This window comes from Mytilus edulis, chromosome 2, assembly GCF_963676685.1.
Source record: "Mytilus edulis chromosome 2, xbMytEdul2.2, whole genome shotgun sequence".
In the NCBI taxonomy this organism is placed as follows: domain Eukaryota; kingdom Metazoa; phylum Mollusca; class Bivalvia; order Mytilida; family Mytilidae; genus Mytilus; species Mytilus edulis.
In genome coordinates, this window is record NC_092345.1 from 94,105,848 (window position 1) to 94,126,823 (window position 20,976).

At 31.9% G+C, this 20,976-nt stretch overlaps 1 protein-coding gene across 1 annotated transcript in view; it reads right to left on the reverse strand.

The window, feature by feature from the left end:
- The window catches only part of LOC139513510 (kinesin heavy chain-like), a 43,649-nt gene that overhangs the window by 11,142 nt on the left and 11,531 nt on the right, over window positions 1–20,976 (reverse strand). Inside the window, exons 5-17 of the mRNA XM_071302099.1 lie at window positions 20,298–20,346; window positions 19,597–19,652; window positions 18,734–18,821; window positions 16,922–17,046; window positions 15,410–15,514; window positions 14,590–14,738; window positions 14,099–14,247; window positions 13,616–13,803; window positions 3,910–4,185; window positions 3,452–3,595; window positions 2,296–2,487; window positions 643–760; window positions 285–447 (exon numbers count right to left, since the gene is read on the reverse strand). Of these exons, the coding sequence (XP_071158200.1) occupies window positions 285–447; window positions 643–760; window positions 2,296–2,487; window positions 3,452–3,595; window positions 3,910–4,185; window positions 13,616–13,803; window positions 14,099–14,247; window positions 14,590–14,738; window positions 15,410–15,514; window positions 16,922–17,046; window positions 18,734–18,821; window positions 19,597–19,652; window positions 20,298–20,346 (1,802 nt within the window). The remainder of the gene's footprint in view (window positions 1–284; window positions 448–642; window positions 761–2,295; window positions 2,488–3,451; window positions 3,596–3,909; window positions 4,186–13,615; window positions 13,804–14,098; window positions 14,248–14,589; window positions 14,739–15,409; window positions 15,515–16,921; window positions 17,047–18,733; window positions 18,822–19,596; window positions 19,653–20,297; window positions 20,347–20,976) is intronic.

A 20,976-nucleotide genomic window follows, 5' to 3' on the forward strand; every position in this document is an offset into this window, starting at 1 on the left:
CAAAATTCAAACTTGATCTGTATTTTGTGGTAATAAACATTGTGTATAAGTTTCACAACATTTGGTTGAGGCAAACTAAAGTTAGAGTATGGAAACCAACTTCGGGATGTAAGGAGGGACGTTCGTACAGATAGACAAGAGTAAAACTAAATGCCCCCCTCGGCTTGTCAGGGGGCATCAAAACTTTTACAATATGGAACATGCTCAAAATGGGACTCTTTGTGATGTCAGCATTTTAAAAATAGTGTAAATACTCCTGTAAATTGTAAATGTTTAAAACTTACTCCTTCAGTTGATCAATGAGAGATTGTTTGTTGTCAATCTCATCCCGTAGTCCTGACAATTGTTTCTGATGACTTTCTCTATGCACCTCCATTTGTTGTTCCAAAGCTGAAGTCATGTCAGCATCTGATTTTACCTTTTCTTTCTCGGTTATATGGATTTGTTCTGAAGAAAAAAAACATTAAAAAAATAAACAATTCGGCTTCAAGAGTGGATTAATCCATTTTCTATCAAAATCTCATAACATTTCTAGCTTTTAAAATAAGAGTACACTTAATTCTAATATGACTGCTCAATATTTTTAGTTCCAAACTTTGGTTAAGAAATACAAACAAGATAATATTTTAAGTTGATACTAACCTTGTGCTCTGAGTTTGGCTATTTCTTCATTTAGAGAATCTACATTCTCCTGGAGTAGTCTTTTCTTATGGTCAATATCTTTGATGGTTTCATTTAGAGATGACATCTTAGCTTCATGCTGAAACAGACATTGTGAAATAAACATCACAGATCATATTTTTTTAGATTCAAATATTATATTCCTTCATTTCATTTTAGAATATTAAAAAAAAATCATCTTCTTTCCATTTAAGACACAACATTAGGGTATAGTATTCCATGATTGTCATGAAAAATGATATTCTTTCTCGTATGCTCTACTTAATAAAAACTGTAAATAAAATGAGATGTGGGGTATATCTCAATGAGAAGACAAACAGGTCAAATTTATATCTAAATCAAGTTACCAATAAATCAATCTCAATATGAATTAGTGGGTCTGTTTCACAATAAAAGGCCATTTTCACACTTTTTAATGTTTGTTTGATTAAAGAAAAGCATTAACAATTCAAAATGCAATATTGTAATTAAATGAAATAATACAATGACCAATTACATTGCAGAAAAGAGGTCATGAATTATTTTAAATTCGGTAGAGACTGAAAAAGCTGAAAAAAACTACAAATGACTAAAACTTATTAAACTAAGGCTTTGTAAGAATAATATATACGAATCAAAATGTTAATGATGCCAAAGGGAATGTATGATCTCTTATGTCTTACTTCTGCCACAGACAAAAATTTCCACCCTTACATTAAAATACAAGGACTTTCCTCTCAATGATTACTTAGAATATTAACCTGTTGTATAGTTAGTTGATTAAATTACTTAGAATATTAACCTGTTGTATAGTTAGTTGATTAAATTACTTAGAATATTAACCTGTTGTATAGTTAGTTGATTAAAAGTTGATTAAATTACTTAGAATATTAACCTGTTGTATAGTTAGTTGATTAAATTACTTAGAATATTAACCTGTTGTATAGTTAGTTGATTAAATTACTAGAATATTAACCTGTTGTATAGTTAGTTGATTAAATTACTTAGAATATTAACCTGTTGTATAGTTAGTTGATTAAATTACTTAAATTACTTAGAATATTAACCTGTTGTATAGTTAGTTGATTAAATTACTTAGAATATTAACCTGTTGTACAGTTAGTTGATTAAATTACTTAGAATATTAACCTGTTGTATAGTTAGTTGATTAAATTACTTAGAATATTAACCTGTTGTATAGTTAGTTGATTAAATTACTTAGAATAATAACCTGGAATATTAACCTGTTGTACAGTTAGTTGATTAAATTACTTAGAATATTAACCTGTTGTATAGTTAGTTGATTAAATTACTTAGAATATTAACCTGTTGTATAGTTAGTTGATTAAATTACTTAGAATATTAACCTGTTGTATAGTTAGTTGATTAAAAGTTGATTAAATTACTTAGAATATTAACCTGTTGTATAGTTAGTTGATTAAATTACTTAGAATATTAACCTGTTGTATAGTTAGTTGATTAAATTACTTAGAATATTAACCTGTTGTATAGTTAGTTGATTAAAAGTTGATTAAATTACTTAGAATATTAACCTGTTGTATAGTTAGTTGATTAAATTACTTAGAATATTAACCTGTTGTATAGTTAGTTGATTAAATTACTTAGAATATTAACCTGTTGTATAGTTAGTTGACAGTCAGACAGTTCTTTAACAGCTGTCTCTAACTTCTTGTTGACCTCAGTACTGCTTGTCTCAAAGTTCTGTGATCTAGTGACTAATGATTTAACTTCAGACTTCATCCTACTGATGTATAACCTGGCTACTGTAAACTCTTCTTCTAACTTCTCAGATGTTCCTAATAATGACTGAAAAACAGATAAAAATTATACTGATTTATTAACTTCATTCTAGTTATAATAATGGCTCAAATACAGATAAAACTCTACAGTTTTATTGACTATGATCTATTATTATCGTCTCACTTTTTACAAATACTGTAAATTAAGAAACTTTTGCAATGTTTTTATTATTACTCAAAATTGAGACGTGACATGTTTAGTAAAAATAAAACTTGCCTAATTTGTATCGAGCAATTCCTGATATCACAATTACTAATCTCGCACTATATGTCTTTTGTTCACCAATCGCAATAATTAATGCACACAAAATATCTGAATTTACAGTAGGGTTTTAAGGTGTAATAATAGTTTATTTGCGTTCCAACTTTCCTTGACCTGGGATACGATTATAAACTGTTCTAAAAATAGATTTGTTTCTATGACACATATGTACAAAATTATGTATATTTTTATGCTTTGATTAAAATAAACTTTTAAACAATACTTCACAGTTTATAATTATTTTAACAATAGATGTGTAATGTTTTGCCATTGAAATGCGGTTGGACAGTGAAGTAACACCTCTTTAGTTTTGTATATGCAAAGCAGTAATGGGGCCCTGTATGGGTTATTTGCTGGACACAAGTGTTGAAAGTGAGAAAATATAATAATTAAAAGTAAATTCTCTTTATATAAAATATTAGAAATAAATGATTGATGTATAAAATCTGGTCAGTTTTAACTAAGCATATCTAGACAGGGATTATTTTTTATGCAATAAACCCAATGGCCCCTTGTAGAGCTATGAATATCACTGGACAATTTAACATTAGATGAATGGGAAATGGTTTTGTGCAGGAGAAAACTATGCAATAAACCGAATTATGCTATTAAGCCGTATGCAATAAAGTGCAATCGACTGTATAAAACTTCTGTTTGTAATCAACAGATATATTCATATTTGAATGACTTAAAACTTTCTAGTTTATACCTTAGAATCACCTCCTCCTACAATCTCGCCAATATCTCCAAGATCTTTCAACAATCCAGACATCATGTCAGCCATACGTTTCTTCTGATGACTTACAGAATCTTTGGTGGAATCATAGTCTGACTGTAGGGCATTCAAGGAATTCTAAAGGATAAACAAAAACAGTATATATAAAACTGGTATTAAGCTATAAAACCAAATTAAATGTAAGATATAATTCTTATTATTCAACAACATGACAATTTTAAATATCAGAAATTGAAAGAAAATATTTGTGTCTATTATATAACCTGATGAGTATAATATCTGTTGAATGGTTGAAAATGCTGTAATGGACTCTTTTCTTGAAATGTCAATGTATGTGTAACCACATTGAGGAAAAAGAATTGTTGATATAAGACGTGATATTCTCCTTTCGTGGTTAGATAAGAGAACTGGCTATACTGTTTAACACTTACTGTTTTCTTGCTAAGTTCTTCAGCTAGTGCTTCATTTTCAATGTTTTTAGCATCAACTTCTTGGGATTTCTGATCATAATTCATAGCAAGTTCCTCCAAAGCTTGGAGAACCTCTTTCACCTCATCCTTAGCAGACTCATTATCAGTCTGTATACGGGACATCTCTTGTTGTAGTACATCATAGTCTTTCTTTCCTGAGCTGATTAGTTCTTCCTGTTCCATCATTTGTTCCTTCAATCTCTCTATCATTTGAGATGTGTTGTTGATTTCATCATCCTGGAAAAATGAAATATATCTAATGTTGGTTTCGATTAAATATATGTATATATTAGTATGATTCATTCATTCCAGAGATTTTCTATACTAATGGGACGTGTCTCTATTGATTTTATTTAATTACCAAGCCGCTTTTGTAAAGCTACACCCCAACAATCAACTTAGTTACGTTTCTATGATATACGAAGCTAGAAGTTATTTGCGTATTTCAAAGTATATTTTAATTTAATGTGTTTATATGAAATCTTATTAAAATCCATTTATATGGTAATTCTGAGTAAAACCTCGATGTCATTTCGGGGAAAGTTCTTTAGAGCAATTTGTTTCATCTGTAAGGTAACAAATCTGTCATCTTTTTCAAAATAATGTCAATTGTGGGAAGAAATTTTTAAATATATTGTGAACGGACTGATCTAACATTCAAGTAAAAGTAACGTTTTCCGGATACCTTTTTACTTAATGCCAGCGCAGCCACGAAATACCAAATAAACCCAGGTTCTTTACATAAACAATGAAGACCAGTTCTGCCCTGGACACCTTGTCACACTAGGGGACAAGTGTCTACAACAACCGACATAACGGACAATTCTCTGGGAGGACAAAGCTAATACTTGACCGGATAATGATTTGGGCAAGTATAAGCCAGCATTCTAGGAAAAGAAGTCTTAAAGAAATAATACCTCAATAATCATATTTATTTCATACCAAAATACACAATAGATATTCTAATATTATGGCAGTTAGTTGTACAACAATACAGAAGTTAAATAAAGTGGGGGAAATGTCTTACTCTAAGTAGGGATTTTAAACTGTATCATTTAAACCATTTTATACCCAAGTCCTAAAGTTTAAACCCAAAATGAAGCCAAAACATTTAAGAGACGAATTGGTCCAGAACAGTAATAGTAAACAGCATGGCTGTAATGACTACTGATAGTTACCTTCGAGGAAAGTATGAATTCTGGACAATGTATTAAATGTGAATTCAGTATATAATTAATATCAAAATGAGTTAACAAATGGTACTTTCTTGAAATAAGATTTGCAATTTAAGCACCACCATCTTACCTTTAACTTTTAATAACCGGTTTAGAAAAGGAGTAAAGTTATTGTGTACATACACACAGGTGAAAGTTTTCATGTAAACAATAGTAATTATATAAAAATGTAAATATGCTTAAACTTAAAAGGGAGCTAATAAATAACTCTTAATTCCAATATTGCCACATTCCTCCCCACTTAAAGATCAAATGTCATCATTTTATCTAACAAAAATAATGAAGAAATATGTAAACGTAATGTTACATGTATATAAAAAAATATATCAAAATGTTCAAGAAATATGTATACAAAAGTTCAATAAATATGTATCAAAATATTAAAAAAAATATGCATCAAAATATCCATCAATATATAAACGGAATATAAACAAAAATTGGTCACTTAACGTTAATGTTTCTTCGCTTTTATAACTGTCCTTGTCAAAGTATTCTTGTCGAAATTAAATTTCAAATGTTCGTCCCTCGAATTATAGTATTTGTCCTCTAATTTTGGTTTTTTCCCCTTCTCAACATATTGTTTACGGGTTTCTTGAGCCTCTTCCTTGGCTTTTCGCTTCCTTTCCTCAACTTTCTCCCTCAATTGTTTTGCTTCTTCCCTTTCCTTTACGTCTCCCACTCGATAAGGCAAAACATCCTTCGGGTCAATGAAATTTTTATTATTAACCTCTATACACCTATATCTATCTTCAGAGCATTTATGGTCCTTAACGAGATGTTTCTTTAGTACCTGTAATTTCCTTCTAGACAAATCACATATCTGACAGGTATATAAGGTCAACTTTTCTTTGTGTACACTACCAAAGTGTGACTTGTACTCGTTAAATGAGCGGAAGAATTGGGTTTTTCCACATTCTTCTATATTACAATACGCCCCAACAGCTGGCCATAAATCTCTCAAGTGATCATTTTGAAAACTTTTATATTCATTATCACACACATGTAATTGTAACTCCATTCTGAAAATATATAATTAATAAACATATAAATTTGTCTATTTTCAATAAATCTTTTCACAGTAATATATATATATTTTTATATATATCTATGTCACTGACTTTAATCTGCAAAAATCTACAGTAAAGAAAAAATATTCATTATTCCTATATATATTATATACAAACACAAAAATTATGTATATATGCATACCTTCTAACAATACCATTTATGATGGCGTGTGGGCCCTTTCACAACATCACAAACAGTAATGTAGACAAGTACTAAAAGTAAATGAGCGAAACAATAAAACAAAATTATAGAGTAAATATTTGTCTTGGTTTAATAACACGACCAAAGCGAGTTGTCACTGGTGGAGTTAACGTTTGTACATTTTCGTGTGGTGTAACGATATGCTCTTGTATAGTTGGAGTATGTGCAGCTCGGTATGGTGTCAAATGATCTACATGTACGACTAATTGTTTAGTACTTGTGTCTTTTTGTATTCTGTATGTCAAATCAGTGATTTTCTTAATAACTTTGTATGGACCGGTCCAGCCTAATCCAAGTTTCTTATTTGCTTCTGGAGGATACCATCTCCAAACAAATGAGTTTTCCTCAAAACTTCTTATTTTCAAGTTTTTATCATAATTTTCTTTTTGTCTATTTGCACTTAAACCAGATTGTGTATGTGCTAACTGAAATGCATTTCTAAGAGCTCCTTGAACCCACTCAACATATGCAATTGGACAAGGTATACTTTTATATCCTTGAGGTAAGCCAAACATAACATCAATTGGACATCTTAATTCATGTCCAAACATCAAGAGATTTGGAGAACATTTTTGTGCTTGCATGTTGAGTGGCTCTGTATGCCATGTTAATAAATGGAATGTGATCGTCCCAATCATTTCTATGTTCATTAACAAATAAACGTAGAATTGATTGTAAAGTTTGATTGAAACGTTCAACCATTCCGTCAGACTGGGGTCTGTATGGACATGTTCGAGTTTTGTCAATTCCTAATTTGTCACAAATTGCGGCAAATAGAACAGATTCAAATTCTCGGCCTTGATCTGTATGAATTTGGAATGGACAACCAAATCTGCAAATGAATTCTGTAACAAGTTTGTCAGCTACTGTAATAGCTTGGTGATTTGGTATTGCATAAGATTCTGTCCATTTAGTGAAATAATCTTCCACTACCATAATGTATTCATTTCCACCCGTAGTAATGGGCAAAGGACCTATGATGTCAATTGCTATTCTGTCTAAAGGATACGTAGAAACACTGGATTTCAAAGGTGATTTCCCTTTCCCTGGTCCAGGTTTCCCTTTAGCACAAAGATCACAACTATTAATCCATAACTTTATAGAATCTGACATATTTGGCCAATAAAATCTTTTCTTTATGAGATCTAAAGTTTTGTCTCTTCCAAAATGAGCTGAATATTTTGTACAATGTAACTGTTGAAAAATGAAATTTCGTATCTGTTCTGGAGCTACAAATTGATAAACCAGCCCCTGATTTTCTCTTTCAAAAAATTTACATAACAGGTTATTCTGAATGGTCAAGGATTCCCATAACCCATAAAGAATTTTTGTTTCTTTTGATTTGTTTTGAATTTCAGACTTTTTGGGTTTTTCGTCAGATTGTAACAAATTGTTCAATATAAAACTTATATTTTGGTCATTCTCTTGCATTTCTCTTAATTGCGAATTCGACCAATAACTGAGCCAGTTTGATGTTATGTCAAAACTAAGTTCTTCTGTATTGACATTGACCGGTCTGATAGCTAAATGGGTCGCAAGACAACCTCTGACGCTATCAGTGTCGCCGTCAGTTTCCGTGTCATTGATAACTGATTGAACACTTAAGCAGGAGGCATGGCCATCCTTGACGGTATTCAGGTCATCAATACAATCCGTAGTTTTGACATTTTCAAAATATTCTATATCTGTTTTCATTTCGGTACATTCTGGACAATTGATTCGTTTACATTTCTGTTTTGGTGTGCGCGATAAACCATCTGCGTTTGTATGCAATGAACCCTTGCGGTGTTGAATTTCCATGTCGTATGTGTCTATGATAGAAATCCATCTCGCGATCATACCTTCCGGGTTTTTGAAATTTTTTAGCCACTTGAGCGACGCATGATCTGTACGTAAAGTAAATTTTTGGCCATATAAATAATGTCTGAATTGGCACAAGAAAATAATGACCGCTAGCAGTTCACGTTTTGTGGTACAATACTGCTTTTGTGCTCTGTTTAAAGTTCGACTGGAATATGCAATGACATGTTCCTCACCATTCTGGATTTGCGAAAGAACAGCTCCGACTCCTGTTTGACTAGCATCTGTATCTAGTATGTAAGCACCATCTTCACTTGGAAATGATAATGTCGGTGCAGTTGTTAAGCATTCTTTTAACGTCTCAAACGCGATTTTACATTTATCATCCCAAATGAATGATTTATTCTTTTGAGTTAACTGTTTCAGAGGATGAGCGATAGTTGCAAAATCTGGTATGAAACGGCGGTAATAACCCGCGAAGCCTAAAAAACTTCGTAACTCTTTGACATTTGATGGTGTGTGCCAATTCTGAACGGATTGAATCTTTTCTGAATCGCATTTAATGCCTTCTGCAGAGACAATGTGTCCCAAAAATTTGACTTCTGTTTGAAAAAACGAGCATTTACTTGGTTTCAGTTTAAGATTTGCTTCTCTAAAACACTGAAATACGGTTTTCAAATTATCAAAAGCTGTTTCAAAGTCTTTTCCATAAATTATGACGTCATCCAGATAACAAAGACAACGATGCCATTGTAAACTACCCAAAACCTGATTCATGAGCCGGCTAAATGTAGCGGGAGAGTTGCATAGACCCATCGGCATTACAAGAAACTGATATAAGCCTTTATGTGTCGAAAAGGCAGTTTTGTATTTGTCTTCTTCGGCAACCTCTACCTGAAAATAACCACTGGCTAAATCAACGCATGAAAACCACTTTCCGCCGCTCAAGGTATCAAGAGTGTCATCAATACGTGGTAAAGGGTAGGCGTCTTTAACTGTTCTTTCATTTAATTTTCTAAAGTCCACACAGAATCGAATAGACCCATCCCTTTTCTTTCCAAGGCACACTGGTGCTGCCCATGGACTACAACTGGGTTCAATTAAATTTTTGTCAATCATTTTTTTCAATTCTTCTTCAAGAACATCCCTCTGTTTCAAAGCTACTCTTCGTGGAGATATCTTTACAGGTTTTGCATCACCAGTATCTATGTAGTGTTTTACTCTATCAGTTCGCCCAAGAGAACCATCAGGACCAACGAATATATCTCTATACTCATGTATAAGTGAAGACAGTTTTTGCTTCTCTTCATCTTTTAAGTCTGATGATACTTTATCTAACATAGATTTTAAATGCTCGGGCATGTCAACATCTTTTACAGTATTAACTTGTTCTGATATGTCATTATATTTTGAATCTGTTTGTGACTCAACATTATCCTCATCAAAAACTTGTTCAATTGTCATCAAGTGTGCAATCTGTTCACCTTGTTTAAGTTTAACTGATTTTGAATTCAAGTTCATGATAGCTAGGTAAATTGTATTTTCTGTATCAACTAGGCTTTTTGCCACTAAAAGACCTTTACTTTTCACACATTCTAATGGTTCAATAATGCCAATACCTTCTACAAATGAATCTCTTTTAGAAGCTTCAATAATCATTTCACTATTTGCAGGAATTGAAACTTGCCTAGCTATTTGAATTCGTGAACACTGGGAACTATTTTCTTTAAAAAGAGGAATACTCTGACCATTGAAACTTAAGCATTGGCTTTTAATTTGAATGTCAATTTCATTTTGTTCAAAGAAATTCATTCCTAAGATCCCAGATGACCCTTTTATATCAGCTACAATAACTTCTTGTTTAACTAATAAAGGACCTATTGCTATATTCAAAATACATTTGCCTTTAACACTTAAAACATTGCCATTGGCAGTTGTTAATATACTATCTAGGCTAATCAACTGAGAACTTAGTTTTAATTTCTCAAAAGTATCAAAAGAAATCAGAGAAACTGGTGATCCAGTATCAACAAGAAATTTAACATCAATTTCATCAATTTTGCAAAAGGCAAAAAGACAATTTTGATTCACTAAATTTATTTGAACTCTCTTAATTGGATCTGATATCAAACTTTCAATTTTGGTTTGTGGCCTTTTTAAATTTTTAATAGCTGAAGTATTGGCCTCTAAATCAGCTTTTAATCGTTTCCCTGATTGTTCAATGGACAATAGTACTGAATGTGTCCTATCTCATTACATTTATAGCAGACTCTATCAGTCGTGCTGTTTTGATTCCTATAATACCTTCCTCTGCCCCTATTATTAAACCTAGGAGGCCTATTTTGATAATATCCGTTCCTATTTTCAGTTTCTGTATTAACATGTTTAAGTTGACTTAATTTTTCATCAATTAGTTTAGCAACTTGATCAAGAGTTAATAACTCTGTACTTTCCTTTTTATTATCCTTAATTGCTTGAATGGGGACTTCATTGCTAGTTAGCATTGGCTTTCTCATATTATTTTGAGGATTGATAAATGCTTCATATTCAATTGCGTATGAAATTGCAGAATCCAACGTGTTTGCACGTTGAAACTGGACATGCTTTTGTAAATCCAAGTTATTTAATCCTCTAATGAATTTATTTATAAGAACTTTTTCCATCATTTCAGAATCTTGTTTTTCATTTGGAAAAGCCAAGTAACCTAACCTTCTTAAAGCTTGACCATACTCAGAAACAGTTTCGTCTTTAGAATGTCTTCTTGCTTCAAATTCGCAAACATATGCGGCTTCTCTTTCTCTAGGATTAAATCTATTATTTAAACTTTCTTTAATTTTATTATAATTTCCAAGGTCTTGTTTACTTAAAGTACTCAAAATTTTCTGAGCAGGACCTCTTAGACTCATAACAATTTGTTTAGCTCTTTCTAAATCATTCCATTCATTCCATTCTGCAACTTGTTCAAAATGAACCAAATAGTCTTGCCAGTCAATAGTTTTGCCATCAAATGATTGAGGCTCTTTTTCTCTTCTTACTATACGTTTTTCATGTAAGGTAACAGGTTTTGGCCAGTTATCAAGAGAAGATGTGTGCTTAACCCCTTCATGCCTATTTAAATCATAACTGGGGTATTTGTCAGTTGAATACCTATTTAAGGATTGATAGTCCTCTGAAAATGTATCCTTATCAACATATCTCTTGTTTGGGGGATAATCTGATCCTTGGTTCTTGTTTAATCTATCCCTATCATCATACAATTCATAACTTGGTCTCCTACTAAAATGTGGTTCTTGGTATCTTTTTGGAGTAAATTTTCTATCTACTTTATAATCTGGATGTTTCAATATAGATTTATCCCTTACAGAATCATCATAGGTTTCAGATAAAGTAACAAATGATTTTAATGGAGTACTGAAATTGAAATCTTTTTCATGTCTATACTTAACTTCATCTTTATCTGAAAATCTATCAGAATGCTCAATTTTTGCTTTATCATGCTGGCTTATACCGCTTGCATAATCTATTGAATATGCCATTTTACAAAATAACAGAAATGTTAAGGGCAATTTGTATGGTCACGGCACCAAAATGTGAACGGACTGATCTAACATTCAAGTAAAAGTAACGTTTTCCGGATACCTTTTTACTTAATGCCAGCGCAGCCACGAAATACCAAATAAACCCAGGTTCTTTACATAAACAATGAAGACCAGTTCTGCCCTGGACACCTTGTCACACTAGGGGACAAGTGTCTACAACAACCGACATAACGGACAATTCTCTGGGAGGACAAAGCTAATACTTGACCGGATAATGATTTGGGCAAGTATAAGCCAGCATTCTAGGAAAAGAAGTCTTAAAGAAATAATACCTCAATAATCATATTTATTTCATACCAAAATACACAATAGATATTCTAATATTATGGCAGTTAGTTGTACAACAATACAGAAGTTAAATAAAGTGGGGGAAATGTCTTACTCTAAGTAGGGATTTTAAACTGTATCATTTAAACCATTTTATACCCAAGTCCTAAAGTTTAAACCCAAAATGAAGCCAAAACATTTAAGAGACGAATTGGTCCAGAACAGTAATAGTAAACAGCATGGCTGTAATGACTACTGATAGTTACCTTCGAGGAAAGTATGAATTCTGGACAATGTATTAAATGTGAATTCAGTATATAATTAATATCAAAATGAGTTAACAAATGGTACTTTCTTGAAATAAGATTTGCAATTTAAGCACCACCATCTTACCTTTAACTTTTAATAACCGGTTTAGAAAAGGAGTAAAGTTATTGTGTACATACACACAGGTGAAAGTTTTCATGTAAACAATAGTAATTATATAAAAATGTAAATATGCTTAAACTTAAAAGGGAGCTAATAAATAACTCTTAATTCCAATATTGCCACAATATTATATATCATTTGTAGATTTGATAATACATGAAATTTGGCTAAAATTGAGATATACAACAAAGCAAGCTAAAAAAGTGCTTTACTTAAAATTACATAACAGAAGAAAACAAGTGAAACTGCGAGCTACTGCTCACTGATGATACCCACGCCGCAAGTGGATAATATTAATAGTGTAAAAATATGCAAGTGTTCGGTAAACAGGAAGTTGTCGAGTGATGAATCTGAAAACGCATCACACGGTGTAGCTGACTTATATAAATCCTGAAACCAAATTTCAGAAATCCTTGTATTGTAGTTCCTGAGAAAAATGTGACGAAAATTTTCAACTTGGCTATCATGTGTAAAATCAGACAAGTGTTCGGTAAACAGGAAGTTGTCAAGTGATGAATCTGAAAACGCATCACACGGTATGGCTGACATATATAAATGTTGATACCAAATTACAGAAAGGGTGGATGTGTAGTTCCTGAGAAAAATGTGACGAAAGTTTCATGGGACGGACTGACTGACGGACTGATGGACTGACGGACTGATGGACGGACGGACTGACAGACAGAGGTAAAACAGTATACCCCCCCTTTTTTAAAGCGGAGCGGGGGTATAATAAGTCTAACATTAATTTATTTAAGATGAGAAAGTTCTTAAGCGAAAAAAAATATTATTATTTGCCTGATGAAATATAAATGCTGTTACCATGGCCATTGTTAACCTTTTTTTCAAGAAACAGATATGAACGAGTCTCTAATTATAAAATGTGTCCAGATTTTGTTCCTATTGTCATTGATGACGGTAAGATTGTGTTAGGGTATCAATTATAGTTAGATAAAATTTGAAGGTAAAGAAGCTTTTTATGAATGCATTATACACAGGAGTGTAATATCAAAATCATTCTTACCAATATGAGATTTTCAATTTTTAAATTTGTTACACAAATCTTACCTTTTCATCTAATTGTGCATATAATTTAATCCTTTCACCGTCCCATTGTGTCTTCTCAGCCTCTGTTATGGTACTAAGATTTCCTATACTAGATTCCATTACAGTTGGAGCAACTTCTAATCCTTCAGATTCTATAGATGTTATACTAGCCTTCATATCTATTTGTTCTTCTGATGTTACAGACTGACCTAAAACACAAAGACACACTGAAGACACCACCTGATTCAAGGTTTCAATCTTATACATTAAACATAACTTTATTTCATTTTTAAAACTATGATGAGTTTTGTTTGAAAGATATATCTATTTGTTTAATTTAATTACTTAGTGAAATTGTTGCTCTTATAAATTAATAACAGGACATCATTTGACAGCATTTATTCATTCTTCATTTTTTCTCTCACTTAATCAATTTGAAATTAAAGTGATAGTTCACAAGGTTCGTGGCAGCTAGGATTTTTTATACAAAATATAAATACAAACCACTTCTCCAAGCTTTAAGCTCTGCCTCTAATTTTTGAACCCATGTTTTCAATTTGCCATTCTTTTCTTTTTCTTTTTCATATCTTCTTTTCCATTCATCAGCAGTGAGTTCCTCATTAACCTTAACAGAATTCTTAATGGTTTTTGCTCTACAATTAATGTTTTATGATTATTTCTTATTCATAAATGTCATTATCATGCAAGTTTAAATATATCATTCACTGAAAAAATAATCATTTTCATAGTCCATGAAAAGTATGTTTATAAGAAACTGGGGTTACTTCTATATTTTTACATTATCATGCTTATACATCAAAGATTTATATTCTCTTCATTTTCACAAAGCTCTTTGGTACTGAATTCAGTGCAATCCTGTTTTTTCTCTGACATATTTCTACAAAAGATCAGTTGAACATTTAGTTTGTTTTTTCCCCTTCTTAATTCATGCAGTGGTAAAGAAGTGAGACTGTCAATGATATTTTAAAACTCACCTTTGACCAAACATTAGTGTTGACTTGGTTTCTGATTCATTATAAGAAGCTGGAGAACAACATATAACAATCGTAGTCCTGGCATTACCTCCTAAACTTTCCTGGAGAATTCTGGTCAATTTACTATCTCTATAAGGAACATGACTTTTCTACAAGAAAAATTAGTATGTTTGTTAATCATGCATGTTCAGAATTGGGGTTTTTTCCTGAAACTTGTACAATGTACTTGACAAACTGTAAAAAGATTGAACAATTACTAGCTTAATCTAATTAAAGCTCACTTTAATAATTGAATAAAAAAGTATATTTATTACTTATTAGTTTGGTAATAGTGTTGTTGTTGGTCCTTCTTTAACTTTTATATTGACCCACAGGTATCTTTTTTTAATTTTTTCATATATATATATCTAGCGGGACGGCTACAGTGCAGGCGATTTGGTGTCACGATATCTCAGTAGCATGGGTTCGAATCCCAGCGAGGGAAGAACAAAAAATTGGCGAAAGCAAATTTACAGATCTAACATTGTTGGGTTGATGTTTAAACGAGTTGTATATACATAATGTACACAGCCATGTATCACCATCATTGCTGATGATCCGATGGATAAATTTGTTGTAGAGTTGTCACTGACTCAGACGTACTTATATATATATATATATATATAGAGTCTATAAGAATCTACTAACCAGTAAACTTAATAGGTATTGGATCATCAAAATTGACAATACTACACAAACAGGAAAAATTATATTTTAAAATCAGTATTGTTACACAATCTTTTAGACTCATATATATATATATATATCACGAAAGACTTACATTTCCATCAGCTAGAGCAGAAATAACATTTCCTAAGGCTGACAATGACTTGTTGATGTTCTTGGCTTCATCTAAAACAGCACCCTCTGCTCCTGTTTTGCTGACCTGAAATATTCAATTGATTAATGATAGAATCATAGGACACACTTTTTTATTTATATTACAGAATACAAGTGGCACTTGGTTTACAGGTGGCTCTGGCAGTAATTAATTAAAGAACCTTAGTGAGCACGCTCACATACCCCACGTCCCCACATTGTCATTGGAGAAATTAAATAAGTATAAGAAAAAAGAATTGTATAAGAAAAAATACTGAATAATAATTTCCTGTCAATATACACATCTACATAGTATGTCCTTATTATCTACAAAATTTCATGAAATTCTGTTGTGTGTTTTCAGAGGAGTTGAGATGACAAACTGTTGCAGAAGTACAATGAAGCAAATAAGTTCAAAGGGGCATAACTCCTAGAAAAAAAATTGAATTGTAATTTCTTGTTGATATGCACATCTACGTAGTATGTCCTTATAATCTGAAAAGGTTTTGTGAAATTCTGTTGTGTGGTTTGAGAGGAGTTGCGATGACAAACTGTTGCAGTAGAACATTAAAGTAAATAAGTTCAAAGGGGCGTAACTCCTATAAAAAAAATTGAATCGCAATTTCCCGTCCATATGCACAACTACATAGTATGTCCTTATTATCTGAAAAGGTTTTGTGAAATTCTGTTGTGTGGTTTGAGAGGAGTTGCGATGACAAACTGTTGCAGTAGAACATTAAAGTAAATAAGTTCAAAGGGGCGTAACTCCTAGAAAAAAAATTGAATCTCAATTTCCCGTCGATATGCACAACTACATAGTATGTCCTTATTATCTGAAAAGGTTTCGTGAAATTCTGTTGTGTGGTTTGAGAGGAGTTGCGATGACAAACTGTTGCAGTAGTACATTAAAGTAAATAAGTTCAAAGGGGCGTAACTCCTAGAAAAAAAATTGAATCTCAATTTCCCGTCGATATGCACAACTACATAGTATGTCCTTAATTATCTGAAAAGGTTTCGTGAAATTCTGTTGTGTGGTTTGAGAGGAGTTGTGATGACAAACTGTTGCAGTAGTACATTAAAGTAAATAAGTTCAAAGGGGCGTAACTCCTATAAAAAAAATTGAATCGCAATTTCCCGTCGATATGCACAACTACATAGTATGTCCTTATTATCTGAAAAGGTTTCGTGAAATTCTATTGTGTGGTTTGAGAGGAGTTGTGATGACAAGAACGGACGGACGGACGGGTCAAAAACATTATACCCTCCGCAACTTCGTTGCGTGGGGTATAACAACCTATAAACTGGCAATGACATACAGTTTGCTCGTGTAATATTTTTCAATAATATAATTATATTTTCTGAAGGGATATATGATAAAAACACATCTGAACCAATAAATGTGACATATCCATTGAAGCAATCTTGACTATTGAATAATGAGATGATGAATCCTGTGTTACCACGTTACATTTACCTTTTCACTACCCGCTAAATCGACTAGATAAAGTTTGCCATTTAATTTTTTCTCTGTTTCTAAATGTTCCTGTTTTACATTGATGAGAAAGACACTGTGACTTCTGGAACTATGTTCATTCATATCTGTAAAACAAATTCATATACTTTATATTGATGCCCTAATTACAGTGTTCCAGCTAGGCCGTTTTCAGAGGGCACGGCGCCCGCCCTTTTCCGAGTGGCGCCCTGTGCCCTTTTTACAGTTTCCAGGGCGCCCTGCCTTTTTTGAAGATCGATTGCATATTAATTTGCGTATTGATATGATACGCTAATTACTAAATTTTACCTGGGGAAAAGATTATGACTTTGTTTACCACCCCAAGCTAATCAATGGTTACAACTGGTGTCATAATCTGTTGTTATAGGTAATCCGTTTATCGGATGGGTCATTAATGATCATCAACATTAATTCGTTCAAATAGAATCGGTCAGTCGGCAATTATCTTTGAAGAAATGTGCATACAACAACTTGGACACAATTTGCGATGTTAACCGTAGTTTCATGGAAGAAACATAATGACAGAAAGTTGGAAAACCATTATAAACTCGTTGAAGACATTGTTTTACTTGTTTTCTGTAAAATAAACAGAAAATTCAGACGTATTTGTCATTGACTGCCTTCATTTTTGATACGAAAATAACAAAAATCGGACGCCATATTGTGATCATATTTACATCATATTTACGTACTGTTTATATTCCTCCAAAGAAGGAGCACACCCGAATAAAGAAAGATAACTCAATCTGATTTTTTTCCTAGCATTGAGTAACCCATTTACATATTCTAAAATGTGTCTCCATACTTCTTGCTTAAGAATATATATGTTTAGGTATTTATTTTGAGTTATGGGAAAAGTTAAAGAGGGTCTTAGTAGCAGTGTTGGTAGGGTGCCTTGGTCATCTTTTTCTGTATTCTTTATTTTTGATACTATTTTTCACTGTTGCTTTATATCCTAAAATTGTGAATTTACTGAGCACAGCTGTTTTGTGCTGTATTGCCATCAAGCACAGCAGGGGTAGAAAGGTGAAACTGGTAAAATGTGGTAAACCATAGAAACAGTATGAAACAGATCTCCTTTCAAAACATACTGCATATAAAGTTCAACTGTGCCAAGCAATGATAAAAAAACTTGTGTGACAAGCTGCTTGACAAGTTTTTCAGCCTTAAAAGTAGAAAGATAGAGTTCTATATGGGCTAAAGATGTTGTTCTTGTATAACCTGTGATTCAACGAATAAACACAAATGTTTGATTAACATCTTTTATTAAAATATGCCCTTTTCATATTATCATATCGCGCGTTAAATGCCCTTTTTCAGGATTGGCACCCTGCCCTTTTGAAAACCTAGCTGGAACACTGAATTATAACAATGAAATTAATCAGTCATCATTCAACTTCTATTCAAAATTTATATTTTTTACTGAATTCTGTTAGAAGAAACTTTTTTTTTTATAAATTTACACTCGTAGAAACTTAAAGATTTTTTTTGATAAAAGCAATGATAAAAGAGGAAAGAAATTATTTTTAATAAAATCCTTGAAAGTTTTGTTGAAATCCTGTTGTTGGTTTTTGAGGAGAATAAAATCAGGTTTGCAATAAATGGTGAATCTTATGTATTGATATGAAGGTGATTCAAACTATGGTAGCTTTCTGACATACTAAATATAAATATGATATTCTTACTAGTAACAGCTACATGTCTATTAGATTTTATATGATATTCTTACTAGTAACAGCTACATGTCTATTAGATTTTATATGATATTCTTACTAGTAACAGCTACATGTCTATTAGATTTCCCTTCTTCTATAGCCTCCATTACTTCTTCTGGACTGGATACAAATCTTTCTGTTGCTCCCTACATATGGAAATGATTAAAGGTGAAAACAACTTAACACCAAGTAATTAAAAAAATGATCAGAAGTTTTAACTGATTCACTACCTCAAGTATTTCTTGAGGAGAGTTTGAACTATTTCTGCTTTAAGCTAAGATTAAATATGCGGTTAGGTTTAGAACAAATTGTGTTTACAAGATGGACAAGATGCTTCCTAACATCTTCCCAAAAGTTTGTTCATGTCGCTTACATCTGGATTAAAATCAAATGTCAATTCAAGAAGAATATGAATCAGTTTTAATGTTGGTATATTTTATTATTTGAATGTATTTTTTCTTGAACACTTTTACTATTCTTTTTTTTTCACTTCAATTGTCAGGTATAATTCCAAATACTTATAAGAAACATACAAGGTCAGAAACACAATAACTGGTAATAAATCTTTTCAGACATATTTGTTTGGGTTTAGTATGCAAACCTTCTGTGAAGGAATGGCATCCCCCCTCAAAACTGTTACTAAGAACTGATATTGCAAGACAAGACAAGACAAATACTTTATTAAAGTCTCACCACTTGTTACATATAAAATATACAGCTTTTTAAAACACAAATTAACAACAAGAGCCACTCTATAAAGAGTTATGAGAGACTATATATAAAACAATTTTTTTTTGCATCTCAATAGGCAGAATTAAAACAATGCTATTAAAACATAATCATGCAGATGGTAATCAATTACAATCAATAACAATTACAGATAATGATTACCCAATCCCTTCATCTATCTTTTTTACCTACCTTTACATATGTCACTTTATTCTTGTCTTCGTGCACTGACAAATTTGTCTTTGAAACTGAAATGTTGAAAGATTCATTTTATTTTCTGTCATCAACTTAGTATGTTATTGTTGCTTTTATTTTTATCTGTGAATAGTCATATCGTTTTAACTGTTTTTACTATTATGATGTTAAATAAAACTGAGGGGCATACCCCTTGAATTGTCTTTGCTGAAACATCAAAATAGACTAATATACCAATTTAAATGGCAACATAGAATTGTAATTGTACTGGTACAGGTGTAATGGCCATACATATAGAAATATGGAAACCAAAATTGTGACTAAAGTACAGACAGACATGTACATCACTATCTTACTCCTTTCAAATAAGGCAGGGTATCAAAGTGTTATTTCAGTGCACACAATTAGCACAACCTGAGAAAAATTCACTAGATTCACTCGTGACCAAAAGAAGGATGTGTTTCTGGAAAAAGTTTTAGAGCATAAAACCCAATAGAACTTAAATAAAACAGCCTAAACAGAGTTACATTCTTGTTTTTAAAACATACATGATTTTTAAAAGGAACTAGAAATTTATAAATGAAATGTATAATCCAAATCATGTCAATACTAAACCACTGACACTGGCTACTGTATATATAAATGTGTACTCATTTAAATGGATATGCTTATTTACACCAATTGTTGAAACTACTTACTGTCTAACAAATCTTTAATTTTGTCCATGTAGATTTCAAAGTATGACACCTGAAAATTTAAAGTATAATCAATTTTATAAATTTAAAAATACTTAATGTACATAAAATGTACAATGTTAAAACTATAAATGAAAAAATATATTCAAATTTAGAAACATGAAGATACCAAGCTTTTCTATGTTGTATTGCAAGAAACATGTATCAGGAATATTAATTAACTGTGGCATGGAAAGGAGTATGTTCGATAAAGTCCCAAAATGGCCCCCTTTTTTAGCGTAAATTTAAAATTCGTATTTATCGACCAATATCACGATAAATTATAGCTAATACATTGACTAGCTAGGATATAACCCATTTTGTTGAAAATTTTACGTTTCTGCGTTTCATTATGACGTCACAAATTGTACCCATATTGATTTTTCACGAAAAAATCAACGAAAATGGTAGAATTTCCATAGATTATTGGACAGGAAACATAGAGCGCATACGTTGACAACAAAGATCTTTTAAAATAATGTTTGTGAAGACATTTCACATGTCTTATTTGAATCTTAAGCTTGTCGACGCCTGCGCTCTATGTTTCCTGGTCCTTTATTTGGTTGAAATCTAGCTGATTTTGTCACATTTCACCAAAATCCCTTATCTTGACCTTTTTTGGATGTAAAAATCAACGTGTTAG